The sequence below is a fragment of the Equus caballus genome, chromosome 7 (assembly GCF_041296265.1).
Source record: "Equus caballus isolate H_3958 breed thoroughbred chromosome 7, TB-T2T, whole genome shotgun sequence".
NCBI classification, from domain to species: domain Eukaryota; kingdom Metazoa; phylum Chordata; class Mammalia; order Perissodactyla; family Equidae; genus Equus; species Equus caballus.
Genome location: NC_091690.1, coordinates 35,181,100 through 35,203,953, shown reverse-complemented (window position 1 = coordinate 35,203,953; position 22,854 = coordinate 35,181,100). Strand labels below are relative to the sequence as shown.

Sequence of the window (22,854 nt, the reverse complement as noted above, 5' to 3'; positions counted from 1 at the left end):
TGCTGGAGTGTCCTGGACCCCATGGGTAGTCCAACCCTTAGGAGTGACAGGGAGGGGGTGAGGGTGGGCAGGAGCTGATCTGGGGAGGGAGGAAGGAGGGCATTAGGAGGCGAGGGCCAGGAGCAGAGGGGTCCAGGTCAGAGCAGGGACTCTGGGCTGAGGAAAGAGAGGACAGGAAGGGTGTAGAGGGTTCTGTCCTGGGCAGGGAGGGAGCCTTACCTAGACGCCGCTGGCCAGGGACAGCTCCCACCAGAGAGGTGGCAGGGAGTGGGAACGGCCCTGTGATGGAAGAGGAACGAGAGGAAGGAGAGGGCAGAGGGACTGATGTTTGGTGACTAGACTTCTCATGTCCTGGCGGGTTTCCTGGCAGATGCCCCCAGGAAACTGTGAGGCTCTCCCGTTGGGTTATTGGGTCCCAAGGATTCCCAAACCCCACCTGGAGAATCCTGGAGAGGCTGCAAATTAAATATGAGACAAGAAAAAAATGAGCAGAGAGCACGATTTCTGATTGACAAAAGGACATTTTATTGAGAATGGATTGGGTGCAGGGAGGATGACGGGGTTGGAGGGAGACCTCGCAGGTGTCCTGCAGCTCCAGGCCCCTGAGGGTAGGACAGGCTCAGGGACCTAAGAACACTGTGAGGAGGCCACTGTCTTCTCCACGGTGCTCCCTTCATGCGTGACCTGGCAGCTGATGCTGCTGTAAGACTTCCACATGGCAGGGGACAGCGTCAGGTAGCTGCTGGCCGCGTACTTGTTGTTGCTCTGTTTCAAGGGCTTGGTGATCTCCACGCCCTGGGTGATGGGGGTGCCGTTTGCCTTCCAGACCACTGTCAAGTTGCTGGGGTAGAAGTCACTGATGAGACACACCACTGTGGCCCTGTTGGTACTGAGCTCCTCAGAGGAGGGCGGGAAGAGAGTGACTGAGGGCGCAGACTTGGGCCCACCTGTGTGGACAGCAGGAGAGTCCAGGGTGATGGGCAGTCCCTTTCTCTACAGCCTCATGACTGTTCCCACAGAGCCTGTGCCTGTTCACCCAGGGGACCCTCCTTTCTTTCCTTCCTTTCCTTTCCACTCAGCCCCTGACAGCAGACAGCCCCTCACCCTCCCAGAAGCCCTTCCAAGTCACCTCTCCCAGGGGACCTGGTCACATGCTCCATCTGCAGCCTCAGTCTCCCCGTGTGTAAGCAGGGCAGGCTGTACTCCCTCCTCCTGGTCTGGAGTCTGAGTCTGGAATCCTGAGCCCCAGCCCGGCCTCAGCTCTTCCAGCCAAAGCCAGGGGGCTCCTCTGCGGCTCTGCCCTTGTCCCTGTCCCTACTGCCCTGACTGTAGGAACCCTCACCTCGGCTGCGTTCCTTGGGCTGCTCCCCCCAGAGGACAGGCACAGTGGCCTCCACAGCCACCCCAGCACCTCCGGGGTCTCCTGATTTTACGGAACAGCCGTGTAGCTCTGAGCCCCCCATTCACTTCCCCGTTTGTCGTCTCCTGAGCCCAATGCTACCTTTGAGGGAGGCGGGAAGCCAACCCTTGGGACAGGTGAGACCCTGGGTCCCAGGGATTATGGCGACCCAGGGCCAGATGAGCCTCTGCCCCATGGGAACTGCTCCTTTCTGACCACCGTCCAGGGAGCACCAGGCTTCCGGCCACCTCGCCCATTTCACCTGTGGCTCAGTGTCCTCAAGGCCCAGCAGAGGCCCCGAGAGCGCCAGCCTAGAGGGAGCTGGACCTGTCTCTCTGCCCTCCATGAGCCTCCTCTTGAGCTGCCCTTCTGTGTCCCTGGAGAGAAGGGTCACAGTCCCACACTTGTCCCTAGCCTCCTGTGTGGCTCCTCCACCCTGGATGGGCATTGAGCCCTCAGCCTAGACCTTGGGATTCAAGGACTGTCTCAAAGGCCACTCCAGTGCCCCTTGTCAGAACCTCAGGCCTCCATGTGGGCATCTGCCCTAGGAGAGGGAGAGGGGCCCCTGTTCCTGGGTCAAACCTTCAGCCCAGGCCCTGGGATCTGCCACATCTAACTGTCAGACTCCAGCGGTGGCTGCTCCTGCTTTTGGGTCCTTCTTGCTGGTTACCCTGAGACTAACCCCACACCCAGGTCCCACAAAGGAAGGTGGGAGTTAGTCCTAAAGGCTGGGAGGGCAGAGGGGAAGCACCCCCAGACAGACAGAAATGACTTTCCTGAGACAGCAGAGGGGAACGGTGGTGAAAGGTACTTGCCTGTGACAGTGAGCTGGGTCCCTTCGCTGAAGATATACCATAGTGGCTGAACGTCAGACCAAAACCCACCGGGCCAGCACCTGGGGCCTGCCCCTCGGGGGCCAGGTCGCAGTGGGAACCTGGTGGGCATGATGGGCACAGGGCTGTAGCAGGCGGTGCTGCATCTTGGGGCTGGGCAGGTGGGTGGCCAGCCCCCAAGAGAGGCCAGGGCAGCCCTGGGTGGACTCACAGCCCAGAGGTGGCCCAACACCCAGCCTCCTGTCTGAGGCAGGTGACACCCACACCTTGGAGTCACCCAGTGTGTGTGCCCCCTCTCCGAGGCTGTCCTTGTCACCACTGAATCCTCAGGGCTGATGGTGACACTGCACACAGTAGGTGCTTGGCAAATCCATGAGTGCCTTGTCCTCTGGTGTGGCGTGGTAAAGTGAGTCCTGAGCTGGCTCAGACCTGCTCGACCTTTCAGGCCTCATCTTCGGGCCTCTGAGTGTTCCTCCCACAGTCCAGCTGGCAGGCGTCCTCCCTGGGCCCATGGACACGGAGTCATTCCTGACTCACAGTGCTCCCCCTTTGAATCAAGACACAATTCAGTTCACCTCTTTCCTGAAGACTTCTCTGATCTCTCAGACCACTGGCTTTCTGTCCATCTGCCTGTTCATCTGTCCATCCATCCATCGTCTGTCCATCCAACCATTATCTATCCATCATCCATCCATCCATCCATCCACACATCTATCCATCAGCAACAGCTCCCAAGCTCCTGTCTATGCCAGGCACTGTTCTATGTGCTGGGACATGGGAAGGTGCCCCTGGCTCTCACCCCTGTCTCTCCCTGAAACCTCTCAGGTCAAGGCCAAGAAGGCCCTTGTCCCAGTCAAGTCCAAGATCCCTCCCCAGTTCCCTTTGTACTTTATGTCCCTGCAGGATGCAACACAGGGTCGATCGTTTTTTCCAGTGATTCTTTTACCCTGGGCATCTGAGACCCTCTACTCTCTTCCTCCTCTGGCTTCCCTTTCTCCTCAGCCCATGTATGGCTGCTGACTCCCAGACCATTACCCTGGTCCTTCTTTGCCATCTTCTCACATTGTGGACTCCCCCTACTGCCCATATAGTTAGGCTTGAGTCTATCTCAGCTTCAAACCCTCTCCTTAGCTCCACCTAAATTGCCTACTGACCATCTCTAGCTGGATGCCCAACAGGAATCTCAAACTCTCCTTGTCCACATGAGACTGACCATCTTTCTCCCAACCCAGCTCTTCTTTTGTCTTCATCTCAACACATCCGACTATGAGTTGGAAACCTGTGTTTAGATTCCGCATCTAAATATTCCTTTTAAAAGTTAAAACAAGGCTCAAAATAATTAAGAAACAACAAAACCACCCCCTGAGACTCCCAAACCACAAGAAGCCCCAGGTTTTGTTTTTGCTGATTTTAATTTCCAACTCATTCAAGGATGCAGCACTGAGTTGGGGCTTTTTGGATGCAAGCATCTTGCCAGAGGGTTGGGCCAGTGTGTTCCCATCTTAGAAACTAGTCCAGTAAGCTGTGGTTGGTTTTGTGATGCAAATATAAGATTTCTTTTGCTTTAAATTTTTAAAATCGTTTTAAAATTATAAGAATATCGCACATATAACACAATTGAGCAATGCAGAAGTGTATTTAAAAAGTGTAATATTTATCTCTCCATCTCTCTCCGGCTATGTAGTGCCACTTCCTTTTTTATTTTACTGTGGTAAGATATACATAGCATAAAATTTACCACTTTAACTCCTTCTATCAAGCCAACATTACCCTAATACCAAAACCAGACAAAGACATTATAAGAAAAGAAAACTACAGACCAATATCTTTCATGAACATGTACGCAAAAATCCTCCATGAAATATTTGCAAATCAAATCCAATAAAATATTGAAAGAATTGTGCACTATGACAAGTGGGATTTATCCCAGGCATGCAAGGCTGGTTCAGCATTTGGAAATCAATTAATGTAATCCATTGCATCAACAGGCTAAAGAAGTAAAATCACACGATCCTGTCAATAGACGCAGAAAAAGCATTTGACACAATCCAACATCCATTCATGATGAAAACACTCAGTAAACTAGGGATAGAGGGAACTTCCTCAAGTTTCTAAAGAATATCAACAAAAAACGCTACAGCTAACATCACCTTAATGGTGAGAAACTTGAAGCTTTCCTGCCAAGGTCAGGAACAAGGTAAGGATGGCCCCTCTCACCACAGCCTTTCATATCATACTAGAAGCCTTAGCTAATGCAAAAAGACAAGAAAAGGAAACAAAAGGTATACATATTTGCAGGGAAGAAAGAAAACTGTCTTTTTTGGTAGATAATAAGACTGTCTTTGTAGAGAATCTAAAAGAATTGACAAAAAAACCCTCTTGAAACTAATAAGCAATTATAGCAGGTGCAAGATACATGGTTAATATACTTCAGTCACTTTTCTATATACTAGCAATGAACAAGTAGAATTTGAAATTAAAAACACAATGTTATTTACATTATCACCCCCTAAAATGAAACACTTAGGAATAAATCTAACAAAATATTACAATAGCTATATGAGGAAAATTACAAACTATGATGATAAATAAATGGAGGCATATTCCATGTTCATGGATAGAAAGACTCAATATTGTCAAAATGTCAGTTCTTCCCAACTTGATATTAGAGTCATACAATTCCAATCAAAATCCTAGCAAGAAATTTTGTGGATATTGATAAACTTATTCTAAAGTTTATATAGAAGGGCAAAAGACCCAGAATAGCGGAAACGATATTGAAGGAGAAGAGCAAAGTTGGGGGAGTGACTCTATGAGACTTCAAGCTACAGTAGTCAAAACAGTATGGTATTGGCATAAACACAGGCATATAGACCGACTGAATAGAATAGAGACCCCAGAAACAAACCCTCACAGATACAGTCACATGACTTTGGACAAGGATGCCAAGACCATTCAGTGGGGAAAGGATAGTCTTTTTAACAAATGGTGCTAGGAAAACTGTATATCCACATGCAAACGAATGAAGTTGGACCCTTACCTAACACTATATACAAAAATTAACTCAAGATGGATAAAAGACATAAACGCCAGAGTTAAAACAACAAAACTCTTAGAAGAAAACAGGACAAAAACTTCACTACATTAGATTGGCAATAATCTTTTTGTTTTGACACCAAAGGCAGCGGAAATAAAAGAAAAACTAGACAAATTGGACTTCTTGAAAATTTTAAAATTTTGTGCATCAAAAGACAGTGTCCACAGAGTAAAAAGCAACCCATAGAATGGGAGAATATATTTGCAAATCATGCATGTGATAAGGGGTTAATATCCAGAATATATTGGGAACTTCTAAAACTCAGTGACAAAAAAACCCCAAACAACTCAATTCAAAAATAGGCAAAGAAATTGAATAGACTTTTTTCCAAAGAAGATGCACAAATGATAGATAAGCACATGAAAAGATTCTCAATATCACTAATCATTAGGAAAATGCAAATCAAAACCACAATGAGATACCACTTCACATTCATTGGGATGGCTACTATCAAACAAAAAGAAGACAAGTGTTGGCAAGGATGTGGAGAAATTGGAACACTTGTGTACTGTTGGTGACACTGTACAATGGTACAGATACTATTGAAAAAGAGCATAGAGGTTTCTCAAAAAAATTAAAAATAGAATTACCATATGACCCAGCAATTCCCTTTCTGGATATATCCTCAAAAGAACTGAAAACAGGGTAACACACAGCTATTTGTACACTCATGTTTACAGCAGCATTATTCACAATAGCTAAAACATGGAAGCAACCCAAGTGTCCATTGACCAATGCATAGATAAGCAAAATGTGTATATGTATACACAATGGAATTTTATTCAACTTTACAAAGGAAGGAAATTCTGCAATATGCTACAACATGGATGAACCTTGAGGACATTATGCTAAGTGAAATAAACCAGTCACAAAAAGACAAATACTGTATGATTCCACTTATATGAGGTACTTAGAGTAGTCAAAATCACAAGGACAAAGGGGCTGGCAGGGAGGGAGAATGGGGAGTCATTGTTTAATAGATATAGAGTTTCAGATTTACAAGATGAAAAGAGTTATGAAGATGGATGGTGGTGATGGGTATACAACAGTGTGAATGTATTTAGTATCACTGAATTTACTTAAAAAGGATTAAGATGGTAAATTTTATGCTATGTGTATTATAACACAATAAAAAAGAAAAGATAGGGGCCAGTCCAGTGGTGTAGTGGTTAAGTTTGCACGCTCTGCTTTGGTGGCCCAGGGTTTGCAGGTTCAGATCCCAGGTGTGGACCTAATACCACTTGTCAAGCCATGCTGTGGCGGCATCTCATATACAAAGTAGAGGAAGATTGGCAGCGACTATCTTCCTCAAGCAAAAAGAGCAAGACTGGTAATAGATGTTAGCTCGGGGCTAATCTTCCTCACAAAAAAAGAAACAGAAAGATAATATTTAAAGAAAAAAGAAGGAATATATGGTCTTAAGGAAATATTGAAAAATAAAGAAAATCATAAAGAAGAAAGTTAAAGTTAAAATTATTTGTAAGTCCAGTACAGAGGGATAAATATTATTAATGGTTTTGGTATATTTTCTTCCAGGCTTTAAAAGAGCATATACAATTATATTTTAAAACAAAGTTTATATGAGACTTCTTATTTTCTTATGTAAGTATTTAATGCTATAAATTCTCTTCTAGGTACTGCTTTAGCTGTGTCCCACCAATTTTGATATGTTGTGTTTTCTTTTTCATTGAATTCAATTATCCAAGTCTCCACCTTTAAGAAATTAGAAAAGTAATCAACTCAAACCCAAAGAGAGGAAACAATAAAGAGCAGAAATCAATGAAATGGAAAACAGAGAAAACAAATAAAACCAAAATCTGGTTCTTAAAAAATCAATAAAATTGATTAAACCTCTAACCATACTGACCAAGTAAAGAAGAGAGAAGACACAAAGTGCCAACATCAGGAACGGAAGAACATCGCTAAAGATCCTACAGTCATTAAAATGTTAATAAGGGAATACTGGGAACAACTCCATGCAAATACATGTCAGCACTTAGATGAAGTGGACCCATTCCTTGAAAGGCATGAGCTACCTAAGCTCACCTGTATCCATGTAAAATCTGAATTCAGAGTCAAAAGACTTCTAACAAAGAACTCCAGGTCCAGATGGCTTCACCTGTGAATTCTATATTCTTCCTTAAAAATATTCAAGGATTAAATAAAACCAATTCTACACAATCTCTTCTGGAAAATATAAGGGAAAATTTTCCAAATACTTTTATGAAGGCAGCATTACTTTGATATGAAATGTAGATAAAGACGTTGTAAGCAAAGAAAACTTCAGATCAATATCCTTCATGAACATAGATGTAAAAATTGCTCTCAAAATACTAGCAAATCAAATTCAGCAATACATAAAAAGTCTAATACATATAATAAAGTGAGGTTTATCCTGGGAATGCAAGGTGGGTTCAATATTTGAAAATCAATCAATATAATCCACCACATTAACAGACTAAAGAGGAAACTGTAGTATCATTTCAATAGATGCAGAAATAGCATTTGACAAAATTCAACATCTATTCATCATAAAAACTCTCAGAAAACTAGGAGTCAGAGGAAACTTTCTTAAGCTGATAAAGAGCACCTACAAAAAACCTACAACTGACATCACAGTGAATGGTGAAGGACTGAATGCTTTCTCTCTGTGGTTGAGGACAAGCAGGGAAATGCTCAATGAAGAAAGAAGTTGCTGAATTTCAGCAGGAGAGCACTGTGTCATTTTAAGTTACCCACTCACCATCCCCTACTCTCCAGCTTGATAGCGTCCATGAAGACAGTAGCCTGGATTCCTGGGGCAGGTTGCTAATACCAGAGGAAGCAATACAGACCTTAGTCTCAAAGAATTGTGGTTGTGTGTTTTGCCCAATCTGATGGCTCCCTGAAGAATCAGTCCAAACGCTTGCCTTTGTTTTGTCTGCCTTAGAGCTACGCCAGAGCTGAGGCAGCTTCCCACAGTGTGTTTGCTGAAAGCGTTTAAAGGCAAATGTATTAGTCACAGCTGCTGGGGACAAGGGATGACATTTGGGGAGAGCAAGAGACAGAACAAAAAGCCTGAGAAATAAGAGGCTAGGGAAGGAGATACTTGGGGAAATAAGGGCTCTGAAAAGCTCCTGCGAATACCAGGGACTATAGAAGGCTACATGCATTCCCAGGATAGCACGCATGCACAGGAGACCTGAGAAGGCCCAAAGCTTTCACTCCTGGCATACCTTTACACTCCATGCAAGCAGAAGTGAAGACCCAAGGCAGGGTTGCAAATAGTCTAGCATTGAAGAAGTGCCCTAAATCATAGCCAACCTACAAAGAAAGGGAGAGTTTGGTTTTGGTTTGGTTTTTTGTTTGTTTGTTTTACTTCAGGCATAATGGAACAGACACTTTAGTGGCCACCCATTATAATACAGACTTTGCAAAGATAGTACAGAAATGTCAATAAGTAAATAAACAGCAACAACTCCCAATAAGCAGTAACAACAAACTCTGGGAAGGAGAGAATCTGATTTCCAGGGTTTCTACATTATAATATTTAAAAATTTCAGTCTTAAACAAAAAATTACAAAGTGTGCAAAGAAGCAAGACAGCGTGGCCCACTCATGGGAAAAAAAAATTAATGAACAGAAATTGTCCCCAGACAATGGGCTTAGCAGACAAACATTTTATCAACTATCTTTTTTTTTTGAGGAAGGTTAGCCCTGAGCTAACTACTGCCAATCCTCCTCTTTGCGCAGAGGAAGACTGGCCCTGAGCTAACATCCATGCCCATCTTCCTCTACTTTATACGTGGGACGCCTACCACAGCGTGGCATGCCAAGTGGTGCCATGTCTGCACCCGGGATCCGAACCAGTGAACATGGGTCACCGAAGCAGAATGTATGCACTTAACCGCTGTGCCACCTGGCTGGCCCCATCAACTATCTTAAATATGCTCAAAGAGTTAAAGGGAACCATGGCCAAAGAACTGATGGAAACCAGAAGAATGATGTCTCGCTATATAGAGAATATCAATGAAAAGATAGAAATTATTAAAAGACAGGTCAACTGGTATTATCCAGTCAGAGGAGTAGAAAGAAAAGAGAATGAAGAAAAATGAACAGAGCCTAAGAGCCCTGGGGGGTACCACCAAACATACCAACATGTGCATAGTGGGATTCCCACAAAGAGAAGAGAGAGAAAGGAGCAGAAAGAATACTTGAGGAAATACTGACTAAAAACTTCCAAAATTTGATGAAAACCCTAAATTTACACATCCAAGAAGCTCAACAGACTTCAAGTAGAATAAACGCAAAGAGATCTGAGATCAAAAACACGGAGATATATTATAATTGTCAAAAGCCATAGACAAAGAGAATATCATGAAAGCACCAAGAGAGAAGCAAGTCAACATGTAGAGGAAATTCTCACTAAGATTAACACCTGATTTCTTAAGGTGTTAATCAAGAAACCAAGGAGGCCAAAAGGCATCTTTAAAATTCTGAAAGAAAAAAACCTGTCAACCAAGAATTCTATATCTGGCAAAACTATCCCTCAAAAATGAAGGTTGGGGGCTGGTCTGGTGGCTCAGTGGTTAAGTTTACATGTTCTGCTTCAGCAGCCCGGGGTTTGTGGGTTTGGATCCCAGGCACGGACCTACACACTGCTTATCAAGCCATGCTGTGGCGGGTGTCTCACATATAAAAAATGGAGGAAGATGGTCACAGATGTTAGCTCAGAGCCAATCTTCCTCAGCAAAAAGAAGAGGATTGGAGGTGGATGTTAGCTCAGAGCTAATCTTCCTAAAAAAAAAATGAAGGAGAAATAAAGACATTCCCAGGTGAAAAAAAACAACCAAACAGAAAAGTCTATCACCAGAAGACCTGCCGTAAGAGAAATGCTTCAGGCTGAAAGGAAAGAAAACTGGACAGTTACTCAAAGCCACATGAAGAAATAAAGAATGCTGGTAAGAGCAGCTGTATAAGTATATGTAAATGCTTGTATTATTGTATTTTTGTTTTCTAACGTCTCTTTTTTTTCCTAAGTGACTTAAAAGACAAATGTATAAAACAATAATTATAAAATATATTCTAACGGATACACAATGTAAAGATGCAATTTGTGGCAATAACAATGTAAAGAGGGAGGGACCGAGATGTGTAGGAGCAGAGTTTTTGTATACTATTGGAACTAATTTGGTATTAATTCAAACTGGTTTGTTGTTATGGGCTGAACTGTGTGCCCCGCAAATTCATCTATCAAAGTCCTAACCTCCAGAACCTCAGAATGTGACTGCATTTGGAGACAGAGTCTTTAAAGAGCTGGTCAATTTCAAGCAAGCTTATTAGGACGGGTCTAATCCAACACGACTGGTAACCTTACAAGAAGGGGAGATTGGGACACAGACACACACACATGGAAGACCGCGTGAAGACAGAGAAGACGGCCATCTAAAAACCGAGGAGAGAGGCCTTAGAAGAAAACAACCCAGCTGACACCTTGATCTGAGACTTCAGCCTCCGGAACTGTGAGAAGATAAACTTCTGTGATTAAGCCAGCCAGCCTGTGGTGCTGTGTTAGGTAGCCCTAGCAAACTAATACGATTGACATAAATTTAAGATGTCAATTGTGATCCCCAAGGTAACCACTAAGAAAGTAATGAAAGCATAAACCGAAAAGGAAATGAGAGGGAAATAAAAACGGTACACTAGAAAAATAAATTAAAAACAAAAGAAGGCAGCAACAGAGGAATTGAGAAACAAAAAAGATGTAAGGCATAGAAAACAAATAGCAAAATGGCAAAAGTAGGTCTTTCATTCTTAGTAATTACTTTATGTAAAGGATTAAACTCTCCAATTAACAGATAGAGATTGTCAAAATGGATTTTAGAAAAAACCAACCAGATCTAATTATACGTTGTGTAGAGGAGAATCACTTTAGATCCAAGATACATAGAGATTGCAAGTGGAATGATGGAAACAGATATTGTATACAAATAACAACCAAAAGATGCCTGGGTGGCTGTACTAATATAAGACAAAAGAGACTTTAAGTCAAAAATTGTTACAATAGACAAAGGAGGACATTATATATCGATAAATGGTCAATCCCCCAAGAAGATATAACAATTATAAATATATACACACCTAACAACGGAGTCTTAAAATATTTGAAGCAAACATTGTTCAGAATTGAAGGGAGAAAGACAGTTCTAAAACAACATTTGGATATTTCAATACCTCACAATCGGTAACATGAAGAAAAACTACACAAAAGGTCAATAAGGAAACAGATGACTTTATTTTTTATATTTTATAGTTTTTGTAATAACTTATAAACCTAGTAGAGTCAAAGGCACATATAGAACTCTCCACACAACAACTGCCAAACAAAAAGTTTTCTCAAGAGCACATGGAACATTCCTCAAGATAGACCATATGTTGAATCACAAAACAGGCTCAATAAATTTAAAAGGATTGAAATTATACAAATGATCTTCTCTGACCACAACAGAATGAAAGCACTAGTTAATAACAGAAGAAAAACTGTAAAATTAAAAAATAAGTGGAAATTGAACACCACATTCTTAAACAGTCGATGAATCATAGAAGAAATCACAAGTGAAATCAGAAAATACTTTGAGATGAATGAAAACAAAAACTGAACATACCAAAACATGGATTCAGTGACAGTGGTGTTTTGAGGAAAATTTGTAGCTATAAAAATGCCAGTATTAAGAAAGAACAAAGATCTCAAACTGATAACCTAACTTTACATCTTAAGGAAGTAGAAAAAGATGAGTAAGCTAATTCCAAGATACCAGAAGGAAGAAAATGATAATGATTAGAGCAGAGACAAATGAAATAGAGAATAGAAAACAATAGAATCAACAAAACCAAAAGTTGGTTCTTTGAAAAGATGAGCCAATTTGACAAACCTGTGCTAGTCTGACAAACAAAAAAAGAGAGAGAAGATTCAAATTACTAAAATTGGAACTGAGGGGCCGGTCCAGTGGTATAGTGGTTAAGTTCGTGCACCCCACTTCAGGGGCCTGGGGTTCTCGGGTTCAGATCCTGGGTGTAAACCTATACCACTCATCAAGCCATGCTCTGGCAGCATCCCACAGACAAAATAGAGGAAGATTGGTACAGATGTTAGCTCAGGGATAATCTTCCTCACCAAAAAATAAATAAAATCAGAACTGAAAGTTGAGACATTACGACACACCATGCAAAAATGAAAAACATTGAAAGGAAATAATATGAACAATTGTATAGCAACAAATTAGATAACCTAGATGAAATGAACACATTCCTAGAAAGAAATAAACTACTGAAACTGACTCAAGAAGAAATGCAAAATCTGAACAGACCTACAGCAAGTAAAGAGATTAAAATGGTAATTAAAAACACCCCACAAAGAAAAGCCCAGGACCGGATGGCTTCAATGGGGAATTCTATCAAACATTTAAATTTAACATCAATCCTTTGCACACTCTTCTAAAAAATAGAAACACAAGGCACACTTCCTAATTCATTCCATGAGGCCAGAATTACCCTAATACCAAAGCCAAATAAAGACATCACAAGAAAACTACAAACTAATATCTCTTATGAATATAGATGCAAAAATCTTCACCAAAATACTAGAAAAGTGAATCTAGCACCATATTAAAAGAATCATACAGCAAGCAGGATTTATCCCAGGATTGCAAAGATGCTTCAACTTAAGAAAATCAGTCAATGTAACATATCATATTAATAGCATGAAAGATAATAACCACAGGATCACCTCGATTGATGCAGAGAAATATTTGACAAAATTCAACACAATTTCATGACAAAACACTTAAAAAACTCAGAATAGAAGGGAACTTGCTCAACTTGATAAAGGTCATATATGAAAAATTCACAGTGAACACAATATTCAATAACGGAAGTGTGAAAGCTTTCCCCTTAAGGTCGGGAACAAGACGAGGATGTGTATTTTTCCCCTTCTGTTCAACACTGCACTGCAGGTTCTAGCTAAAGCAGTTAAGGCCAGCAAAAGAAATCAAGGACATCCAGCTTGGAAAGGAAGAGGTAAAATCATCTCTATTCACAGATGACATGATCTTATATAGAGAAAATCCTAGAGAATCTACAAAAAACCTACTAGAGCAAATAAGCAAATGCAGCAGTTGCATGATCAACTCACATTCATACTTCTATACACTAAAAAAATTCATATATCCATACACTAGCAATGAACAACTAAAAGAAGAAATTAAGAAAAAATTCTTTACAATAGCATCAAAAGAATAAAATACTTAGGAATAAATCTAACCAATGAGGTAAAAGACCTTTACACTGAAAATTGCAAAACATTATTCGAAGAAATTAAAGATGACCTAAGTAAATGCAAAGACATGCTGCGTTTGTGGTTTGGAAGGCTTAATATTGTTAAGATGGCAATACTACCCAAAGTGACATACAGATTAAATGCAATCGCCATCAAAATTTCAATGTCCAGCCATTGTTACAGAGATGGAAAAACTGATCCTAAAATTCACATGGAATTGCAATGGACTCCAAGAGGCAAAACAATCTTGAAAAAGAGGAACAAAGTTAAAGGACTCACACTTTCTAATTCCAAAAGTTGCTACAAAGCTAAAGTAATCAAACAGTGTGGTACTGGCAGAAGGACAGACATATAGACCAACAGAATAGAACTGAGAGTCCAGAAGAAACCCTTACATCTATTGTCAACTGATTTTCTGAAAAAGGGGCTGAGACAATTCAACAGGGGCAATAATTGTCTCTTCAACAAACAGTGCTGGGACAACCGGATATCCATATGCACAAAAATGAAATTGAACCTCACACCATATAGAAAAATTAGCTCAGAATGGAGCAAAGATCTACACGTAAGAGCTAAAGCTATAAAACTCTTAGAAGAAAATATAGGTGTAAATCTTCATGACCTTGAATTAGGCAACAGATGCTTAGATATGACACAAAAAATACAAGCAATAAAAGACACAATAGATAAATTTCACTTCACCAAAATTCACAACTTTTGTGAATCTAAGAAAAACTCTTATCAAAGTGAAAATACAACGCACAGAAAGGGAGAAATGACTTTGCAATCATATATCTGATAAGGGTTGAGTATCCAGAGTGTATAAAGAAATCTTCTAACTCAGCAACAAAAGAAAAACAATTGAAAAATGGGCAAAAGACTTGAACAGACATCCCTCCAAAGGAGATATAAAAGTGACAATCACATGAAAAGATGCTCAACACTGTTAATCATTAGAGGGAAATGCAAATCAAAACCACAATAAGATGCCACTTCACAGCCAGTAGGATGGCTATAACAAAAAATAAAAAGGGAAAATAACAAATGCTGACAAGAGTCTGGAGAACTGTAACCCCCATGCATTGCTTGCGGGATTGCAAAATGGTGGAGCCACTGTGGAAAACAGACTGGCTGTCCTTAAAAAGTCAAACTTAGAGTTATCACGTGACCAAGAAATTCCACTGTTGGGCATATACCGAAAAGAATTGAAAACAGGTCTTCCAACAAAAACTTGACATGAATGTGCATAACAGCACTATTCACAATAGCCAAAAGGTAGAAATAACCATGATACCTATCAACCAATGAATGGGTGAGCAAAATGTAGTATTATATGGCCTTAAAAAGAATGAATTACATGCTACAACATGGAGGAGACTTGAAAATGTGCTAAGTGAAATAAGCCAGACACAGAAGGCAAGATATATTGTATGATTCCGTTTATGTGAAATCTCCAGAATAGGGAAAGCCATAAGGACAGAAAGCAGATTAGTGGATACCAGGGATTGGGGGCTGGGGAACCAGAGACTGACTGCTTTGGGGTTTCCTTTTGGGGTGATTCATATGTTCTGGAACTAGATAGTGGGGAGGGTCACACAACGTTGTCAATGCACTAAATGCCACTGAACTGTACATTTTTTAAAATTGTGAATTTTATGTTAAATGGATTTTATCTCAATTTCTAAAAAAACTGACAACACCAAGTGCAAGTGAGGATGCAGAGCAACTGGCCCTATTACACATTGCTCGTGGGCGTGGAAAAAGATACAGCCGCTTTGGAAAATTGGTAGTTTCTTGTAAACATACATTTACCACGTGATCAATCAAATCCTACTCCTAGGTATTTATCCAAGTGGAATGAAAACTTATGTAAAACAAAAACTTGTCTGTAAACGTTTACCCCAGCTTTATTCATCATTGCCCCAAACTGGGAACAGCCCAAATGTTCCTCAGTTGGTGAATGGCTAAACAAACTGTGAGACAGTCATAAATGCAATCCCACTCAGCAACAGAAAGGAACAAGCTATTGATAAACGGGATGACTTAGATGAATGGCAAAGGCATTATGTGAACTAAAAAAGTCAGACTCAAAAGGTTCTGTACTTGGAACATTGTCCATCTATAAAAAGGAACAAACTATGATACACCCAACAGTCTGGATGGACATCCAGAGAATCCTGCTGAGTGAAAAAGCCAGTCCTGAAATGTTACACACTGTATGGTTCCATCTATGGAACAATCTTGAAATGACAGCATTAGAACAATCTTGAAATGACAAAACTAGAAACAAAGATCAAATTAGTAGTTGCCAAGGGGTCAGGAGGTGCTTGGGAGGGAAGGAAGTGATCATGGCTATAAAAGGGTGATGTGAGGGATCTTCTTGGTGACGGAATGTTCTCTACGTTGACTGTGTCAATGTCAGTATCTTGGTTGACATTTTACTATAGTTTTGTAAGGCATGACCATTGGGAGGAACTGAGTGAAGTGTCCATGGGACCCCTCTGTAGTATTTCTTACAACTGCCAGTGAATCTACAATTATCTCAAAATTAAAAGCTTAATTCATAAAAAGATTACATACTGCATCATTCCATTTACATGATATTTTGGAAAAGGCAAAACTATAGGGTCAGAAAGAGATCAGTGGTTTCCACGGTTGGGGTGCAGAAAGGGCTGACTACAAAGGGGCACCGGGACATTTCAGAGGATGGAAATGTTCTGCCTTGATTGTGGTGGTCATTACACGACTCTATGATTTTATGAAAATTTATACAACTGCTATATCTGCTGTAAAAAAAGAGAATTTTACTGCATAAGTTAAAACACAATAAAAATAGAAAAACATTGATATATGACATATTGCAGCCTGTTTAAAAAAAATCTTTATTATGTCATTACAGCTGTCAAAAATATCATATTGAATGACTTTAATACTCCCTGTCGTGGTGTACCATAGTTCATTTTACCTTTCCTTATTGTTGGACATTGAGGTTGTTTCTACTTTTTTCCTCATGAACACATTTCTAATATTTAGCTAAAGTTCTCATTCTTCCCTCAAGATAAATTTCTAGGAGTGGAATTACTTGATTAAAAGGGACATATATTTTTATGAATCTTGATACATGGTGTTATTTGTTCCAGAAATTCAGTCTCCCACTGACAGTCTACGAGAGTGCCCACTCCTCGCGTCAACTCTCTGGTTCTGTCACTTTACATTCACTTGTCAATTCCATAGATCTTGGTACCTGGTTGCTGCGCGGACAGCCCTCCCTCTGCCATTCCAATCTGGCCTCAAAAAATCCAGAGCCACTTTTCCGGGACACAAGTCCGAGTTTGAGAGTCCCCTACTTAAATCCCTTAAAGACGACAGGAAAAAGAACATGGAGCATAAGACCCCCTATGGTCGGCCACCACCCCATCCTTACCACCCTCCCCCAACTCGCTGTGTGCTTGGACACCTCACTCCTCTTGGCCTGCACGCTTCCTCTGCTTGGGGCGCCCCCATCACTGGTCAGCGCCCCTCCGTCTGTAAGACCAGCTTAGGCATTTCCTTCCCTCCCACCTTACTGCTCCTAAAATGTTCCATGGGTCTGTCCTCATGCCTGGACATGATCCCCTGTGTTCAGGCCCAGCCTCTCCCCATCCCCTGGCCCTGAGGGGCCCGTCAGTGAGAGGACGTCCTTGAGGGAGACCAGCGCCTTGAAGATCACTCCTTCTCTTGGATCACTTTGTTAAAATACAGGACACATTGATGCAGTCACAGCTTCTCTTAACTGTCCAGAAAAAATCCTGGCTCCTCTCTCTCCTGTTTCTTCCACTTCCTGAATCTGTCCACATATCTGTCCCCTCTGCCTGGGACACTGCCACACCCTCCCTGAGGTCTCTCTAGTTCTGGATTCCCACCCCCACCCACCCAAGTCTGGTCATGTCCTTACCTTTCAAACATCTCCCAGGACTCCCCAGATGAAGTCTGCCCTCCAGGGATGGGTCCTCCAGGTCTGGGGCTGGCCACCTGTCCAGCATCCTCTCAGACCACGTTGGCCCCAGGACCCACCCACTCCAGGCCTGCAGACCCCTGGGAGCTTCCATGCCTGTATCACCTTGCCCAGGTGGATCCCTCTACCTGTACTCCATGCCCAGTGGGGCCTCCTCTGCCCTTCCCTGTCTGTGCCTCTGTCCTGCAGACATCACCCTGTGTGTGGTTGCCACTTCACCCTCTCCTGTCGGACCTTAACTTGAGGCCAAATTTCATTCCCCTGGGATCCAAACGCCAGCACAGGCCCTGATCCTGATGGGGGCTCTATCTCTCCTCGTCTTTTCCTGGGCCCTGCCCTTGCTCAGCAGTCCCTGTAGGATGTCGAGATGCTGTCCTGAGCTGACACTCACAGCTGCTGACCCACCCTCCATGACTGGATTGCTGGTGTAGCAGAGGATCAGTTCATTCCATTCCAGCCTTTCACCATGGTGACCCCAGCCTCCCTGGGGCGAGTGTCAAGCTGCAAGGCCCTCATCCAATCAGGACCCCTCACTTTGCAGAGGGGGAAACTGAGGCCTGGAGAGGCGGACTTGTTAGCCCAATCAGTTTAGGAGATGAGGATGGGGACAGCTGGAGGCCATAGAGCTTGGGCGCTGGAGTCTGCACCAGCTGTGTGACCTTGGGCCGGTCACCTCACATCTCTGGGCCTCTATCCCTCTCTGTAAATTGAGGATGACAGCAGGACCTGCCTTGTGGGGCCACTGGGAGTGGGGCTTGCCCCTAAAATGATTAGTGCCCATGATGAACATGCTCACTCAGTATCATTAGTGGACCCAGATGTTTGGCATCTTGTCCAGGGATTTCCCACCACATGCAGAGAGGAGGGGGCTGGGGTCACCCAGCAAGGTGGGGTGGACCGTGGCCCCCCAAAGACCCTCACCTGGGCCTTTCCCACGGAGGGGCCTTCACCCCGGGTGGGCTCAGGTTCCTAGGGGGCCAGTCACAGGAGGCGGCCCTGGCTGAGGGTACTTGGCTGAGCGTCCAGTGACTTGGGGACACTAGGGAGGGTCCCCCCGCGCCCTGGTGCTCCAGGGAGTGGCTCCTGCCTGTGGGGGGAGGGGTGAGGCGGTGCCTCATCAGCTAAGAGATGGAGGCCCTGGCACCCGCCACCCAGGCAGACGGCCCGAACCCGCCTCTGCCCTGCCCAGAGGACCAGGGAGGCCAGGGAGGCACTAGTACTGGGTGCCAAATTTAAGGGGTGCCAAAAACTCAGTAATTAAGATAAGTAATATTTTAATACAATATTAAAAAAATAAAAATCAATGCAAACAAATCCACACTGGACAAAATGTCGACACTTTAAATAAAGCCAGTGTCTGCCCAGCCCTCTCCTCTTGGCTCATTCTCCCTTCTCTCCCTTCTCCTCTCACTGTGGCTCTCTGTCCCCCACTCCCAATCCAGACTGACCCCCCCACCCCGGACATGGCTCAGCCCCTTACCTGTCCCACAGCCTCCAAGGGCTGCTTCCTGCTGGGGCTCCAGGGCCCGGGGTCTTGCCCCGTGGTGCGGCTGTTGGGGGCAGCAGGCCATGGGTGCCCACGGCCAGTCCCAGCAGTATCAGCGGCCAGAGCTGCCTGGGGCCAGGGCTCTGCCCCCAGGGGGCCTCATGACCCATCAGGCCTGTCCTGGGCCTCATCCACCCTCAGGGTCAAAGGACCTGCTGGCCTGGGCTCCCTGGAGAGGGAGTCGGCAGGTGCCCCCGGTGCCTCTTGCTGGCAGCAGCTGTCACAATGCACCCTGGCCTGTGTGTCCCTGTCCTCTGCCTGGGCCTTCTCAGGTCCCTGCCCCAGTGCCCAGCCCCCTGCAGAGCCCATGGCCATTACCCCTGGGGCTCTCTCCCAGGGGGATATCTGCCAACTGCCCTGCTGTGGTTGGGATCCAGGGCTCAACCGTCTTCCACCACAGCTGTCAGCCTGGCCCCCCTGGGGCCCTGGGTGGGGCACACCTGCCCTGCCCTCCTTTCCCCAGGGCCCCCTGGGTCCTGGAGCATCTCTCTCTAGAGGGGCCATGGAGGGCAGCAAGCGGATCAGGAGGTGCCTGAGTTCAGCAGGGTGGGGCTGGGGCTTCTCTTCAGACCAGCCCTGGGGCAGGATGGTGGGTGACAGGAGGAAACAGGGGCAGGTTTAGTAAGAAACCAACATTCAAGTCCTAGAATCATGATACAATTACCCAAATGGTGTTTAACACTCCACGTGCAGGACCTCACAGATCTCTTCCATCTCTCTCTCTCACACACACACTCCCTCACAGATTTTATCCCGAGGTCACCATCAGAGCCCAGTGTCTGGCGCACAGTGACGGCTTCTGCAAGGCCTCTCTTTCCTCTCCCACCGGTGAGCCCGCCCACCTCCCCAGCGTCCAGCTGCATCATTGGCCCAAGAACCCTGTGCTTTGGTGTGGGGTGGGCACTGAAGGAGGGCAACGAAGAGGGACCTAGCAGCCGCTGGGGTGGCAAGGGCCTGGCTCCGTGCAGGTGCTGCCAGCTGCAATGCTTCTGGTCACCTCCGAGTCTCCAGGCTTCACCTCCTCTGCCCAGGGCGAGTCTGGAAGTGCAGCCGCTTGGCTCACTGTCAGGACTGTGGTGAGGCCGATGTTGGGAGATAACGGATGTTAAAGCGCTTTTTGTCTTTAGTTTTTTTCAATTGTGGTAAAATACACACAAAATAAAATTCGCCATCTTAACCATTTTTAAGTGGACAAGTCAGCAGTATTAAGTACATTCACATTGTTGTACAACCATCACCACTGTCCATCTCCAGAACTTTTTTATCTTCCCAAACTGAAACTCTGTTTACACTAAACGTCAGCTCCCCATTTTCCTCCCTCAGCCCCTGGTACCCACCGTTCTACTGTCTGTCTCTGTGAATTGACGATTCCAGAGACCTCATCTAACTGCAATCACACAGGACTTGTCTTTTGAAAGTGCTTTTTAAACTGAGAAGTGCTGCACAAGCATAACACACAGGGAAGATGATTGTCATCATATTTGTCACTGATATTATTACCAGCTGGCCCATCTGATGTGGCTTGGGAAAAATCATTAGCCATCAAAACAATGAATGGATCCCTGATGATACTTCAACTGTTGCTTTTCAAATTTTGCATTGCAACTCGGAAAGGGTTTGTGAATCGATTGTGAAATGAATTCAGTCAGTTGCAGCCAGCATTTTGCAACAGTGAAGTAGCCTAGAACAGGCTGGAGAACGGAGAGCATCCCATGCGAGGGAGGGGTGGTGACGGTTCGTGGGATTCTGCTTCAGTTGTCTAAATGCCCACAAGCTGGATAGTGATGGGACATGTATTTCTTACTGGGAGTTTTGATGAAAGAACTTTTGGAAAGTGCCACCCGGGACACACTGGTCCAGTTGTGCATATGAGACAAAGCTTGTCAGATTCACCCTTGCATCTCACGGCTGGCGGACCTGGAGCTCATGTTTAAACTGCTCTTTGCTTTAGGTCCCGCACGTCCCAGGCCACACAGGTCAAGGGCGTCTCGCGGCGGTGCTGTCCCAGTGACTCATCCCCCTTCATGAGGCCGGCCCAGGGTCCCCCAGAGTGAATTTCATGGAAGCCACACACCCTGGTGGAGTCAGGCCATCCCAGACATCCATTGGTGTCTGTCCAGTCATGGTCATGGGATGCCGTAACAGACAGACAGACTGACTTCCCAATGTCATATGGAGTTCATGAAGGCCACTGTGAGGTCAGATTCCATGGACCGTCACGACTGCTTGGATCTCTGTGTCCCACACACACTGGCTGAGCATCCCAGAGGACCAGGTGTTGCATCTTGGAGATCTCACAGTTCACGGGGAGATGGGCAAGGCACTGAAGAGTAACGAGTGTGGGTGCCCTACATGCATCGTGCAGGGCACGGGGCAGCCCCTGGAGGGCCCCTGAGCCAGTCCAGCTTCTCCCCGTTTCAGGGCTTGGCCTACTCCTGCCCCTGACCTGGGCTCCTTGCACCTTGCAGGGCTGGGGCGGGGTCTGCCCTGCGGGTCCAGGCTGAAGATTCTCCCTGCCAGCCACCTCTGTGTGGGGGTGACACTCACCCACTGCCCAGGGCTCAGAAGCTGTGGCTCCTCTTGGGGGAGCCCCAGGTCTCGGGGAGAAGGGGGCTGTCCCAAAACTCAGTAGCCCCAGCTGCCCCTCTGTCTCTGCCCTTGTACCTGCCACAGGCTCTAGGCAGACGTCACCACAGACCACATCCTCCTCTGGTGGCCGCAGTCAGAAATCTGGATCTAGCTGGATCCTGTGGACTATTGAGGGATAGGCTGGGCCTTCTCATCTGGAGCATCTGCAGCTCTGGCCTGCCCAGGCCTGTCCCCACCTCCTTCCTGACTGAGATGTGCCCAGGGCTGGACTCAGGAGGGGCCGGAGAGGTCCGTGTCCAGCTGTTCTACTCAGTGGACCCTCTGCTCAGGGTCCCTGGCCCCTCTGCATCCTGTCCCAGCCCTTCTCTCCTTGTGCAGAGGGATGTGTCCCTGTCCAGTCACTTCTGCCCTGCTCCATGTCAGAGGGCACCCCTGACTCCTCCTGGTCAGTCCCCTGTCCACGCTCCATCCCACAGGCCCCAGAAACTCTGCCTACGGCCATCACAGATTCCTGTCTCCCATCTGTCTTCAGGGCAGGCACGTGGGTATCTTCGCCAGGTCCCAGGTGCCAATGTTCTAGAAACTCCTAGGTTTCGGGGCTCACTGGGCTTGCTGCCTGGCTCCCGAGCCCCTCTCTGGGGGTCGGCTCTGCTATTTTGAAATGTTCAAAATATCCTCCAAAGCCCAGACGTCTAAGGTTTCATCTGACATGGAGGTGATGATATGGCCACCATTGTTTATTTAAGCCAGTGAGGTGGTCAATTTTATGTGTCATCTTGGCTGGGCTACAGTGCCCAGATATTCGGTTGAATATCTTCCTGGGTGTTTTTGGGTGAGATTAACATTTAAATATGTGAATCAACACTAAATGGATGCTTCCAGTAAAGCACATTGCCCTCCCTAGTATGGGTGGGCCTCCTCTAATCAGTTGAAGGCCTGACTAGAACAAAGACTGACTTCCCCTGAGCAATAAGCAATTCTGCCAGCAGGCTGACTCAAACTGCAACTCTTTCCTGGGTCTCCAGCCTGCAGGCCCACCCTGATTTTGCATTTGCACCTCCACAATCACATGAGCCGGTTGCT

At 45.0% G+C, this 22,854-nt stretch overlaps 1 protein-coding gene across 1 annotated transcript; it reads right to left on the bottom strand.

The window, feature by feature from the left end:
• Positions 1 to 501: 501 nt before the first annotated feature.
• Positions 502 to 19,404, bottom strand: LOC100630636 (immunoglobulin lambda constant 3). The gene is made up of 3 exons (XM_023645089.2): positions 19,117 to 19,404; positions 2,215 to 2,333; positions 502 to 947 (listed from the first exon to the last, which is right to left on the bottom strand). The coding sequence occupies exons 1-3, from the start codon at positions 19,311 to 19,313 to the stop codon at positions 628 to 630; spliced, it is 636 nt and encodes a 211-aa protein (XP_023500857.2). The 5' UTR covers positions 19,314 to 19,404; the 3' UTR covers positions 502 to 627.
• Positions 19,405 to 22,854: the final 3,450 nt, after the last annotated feature.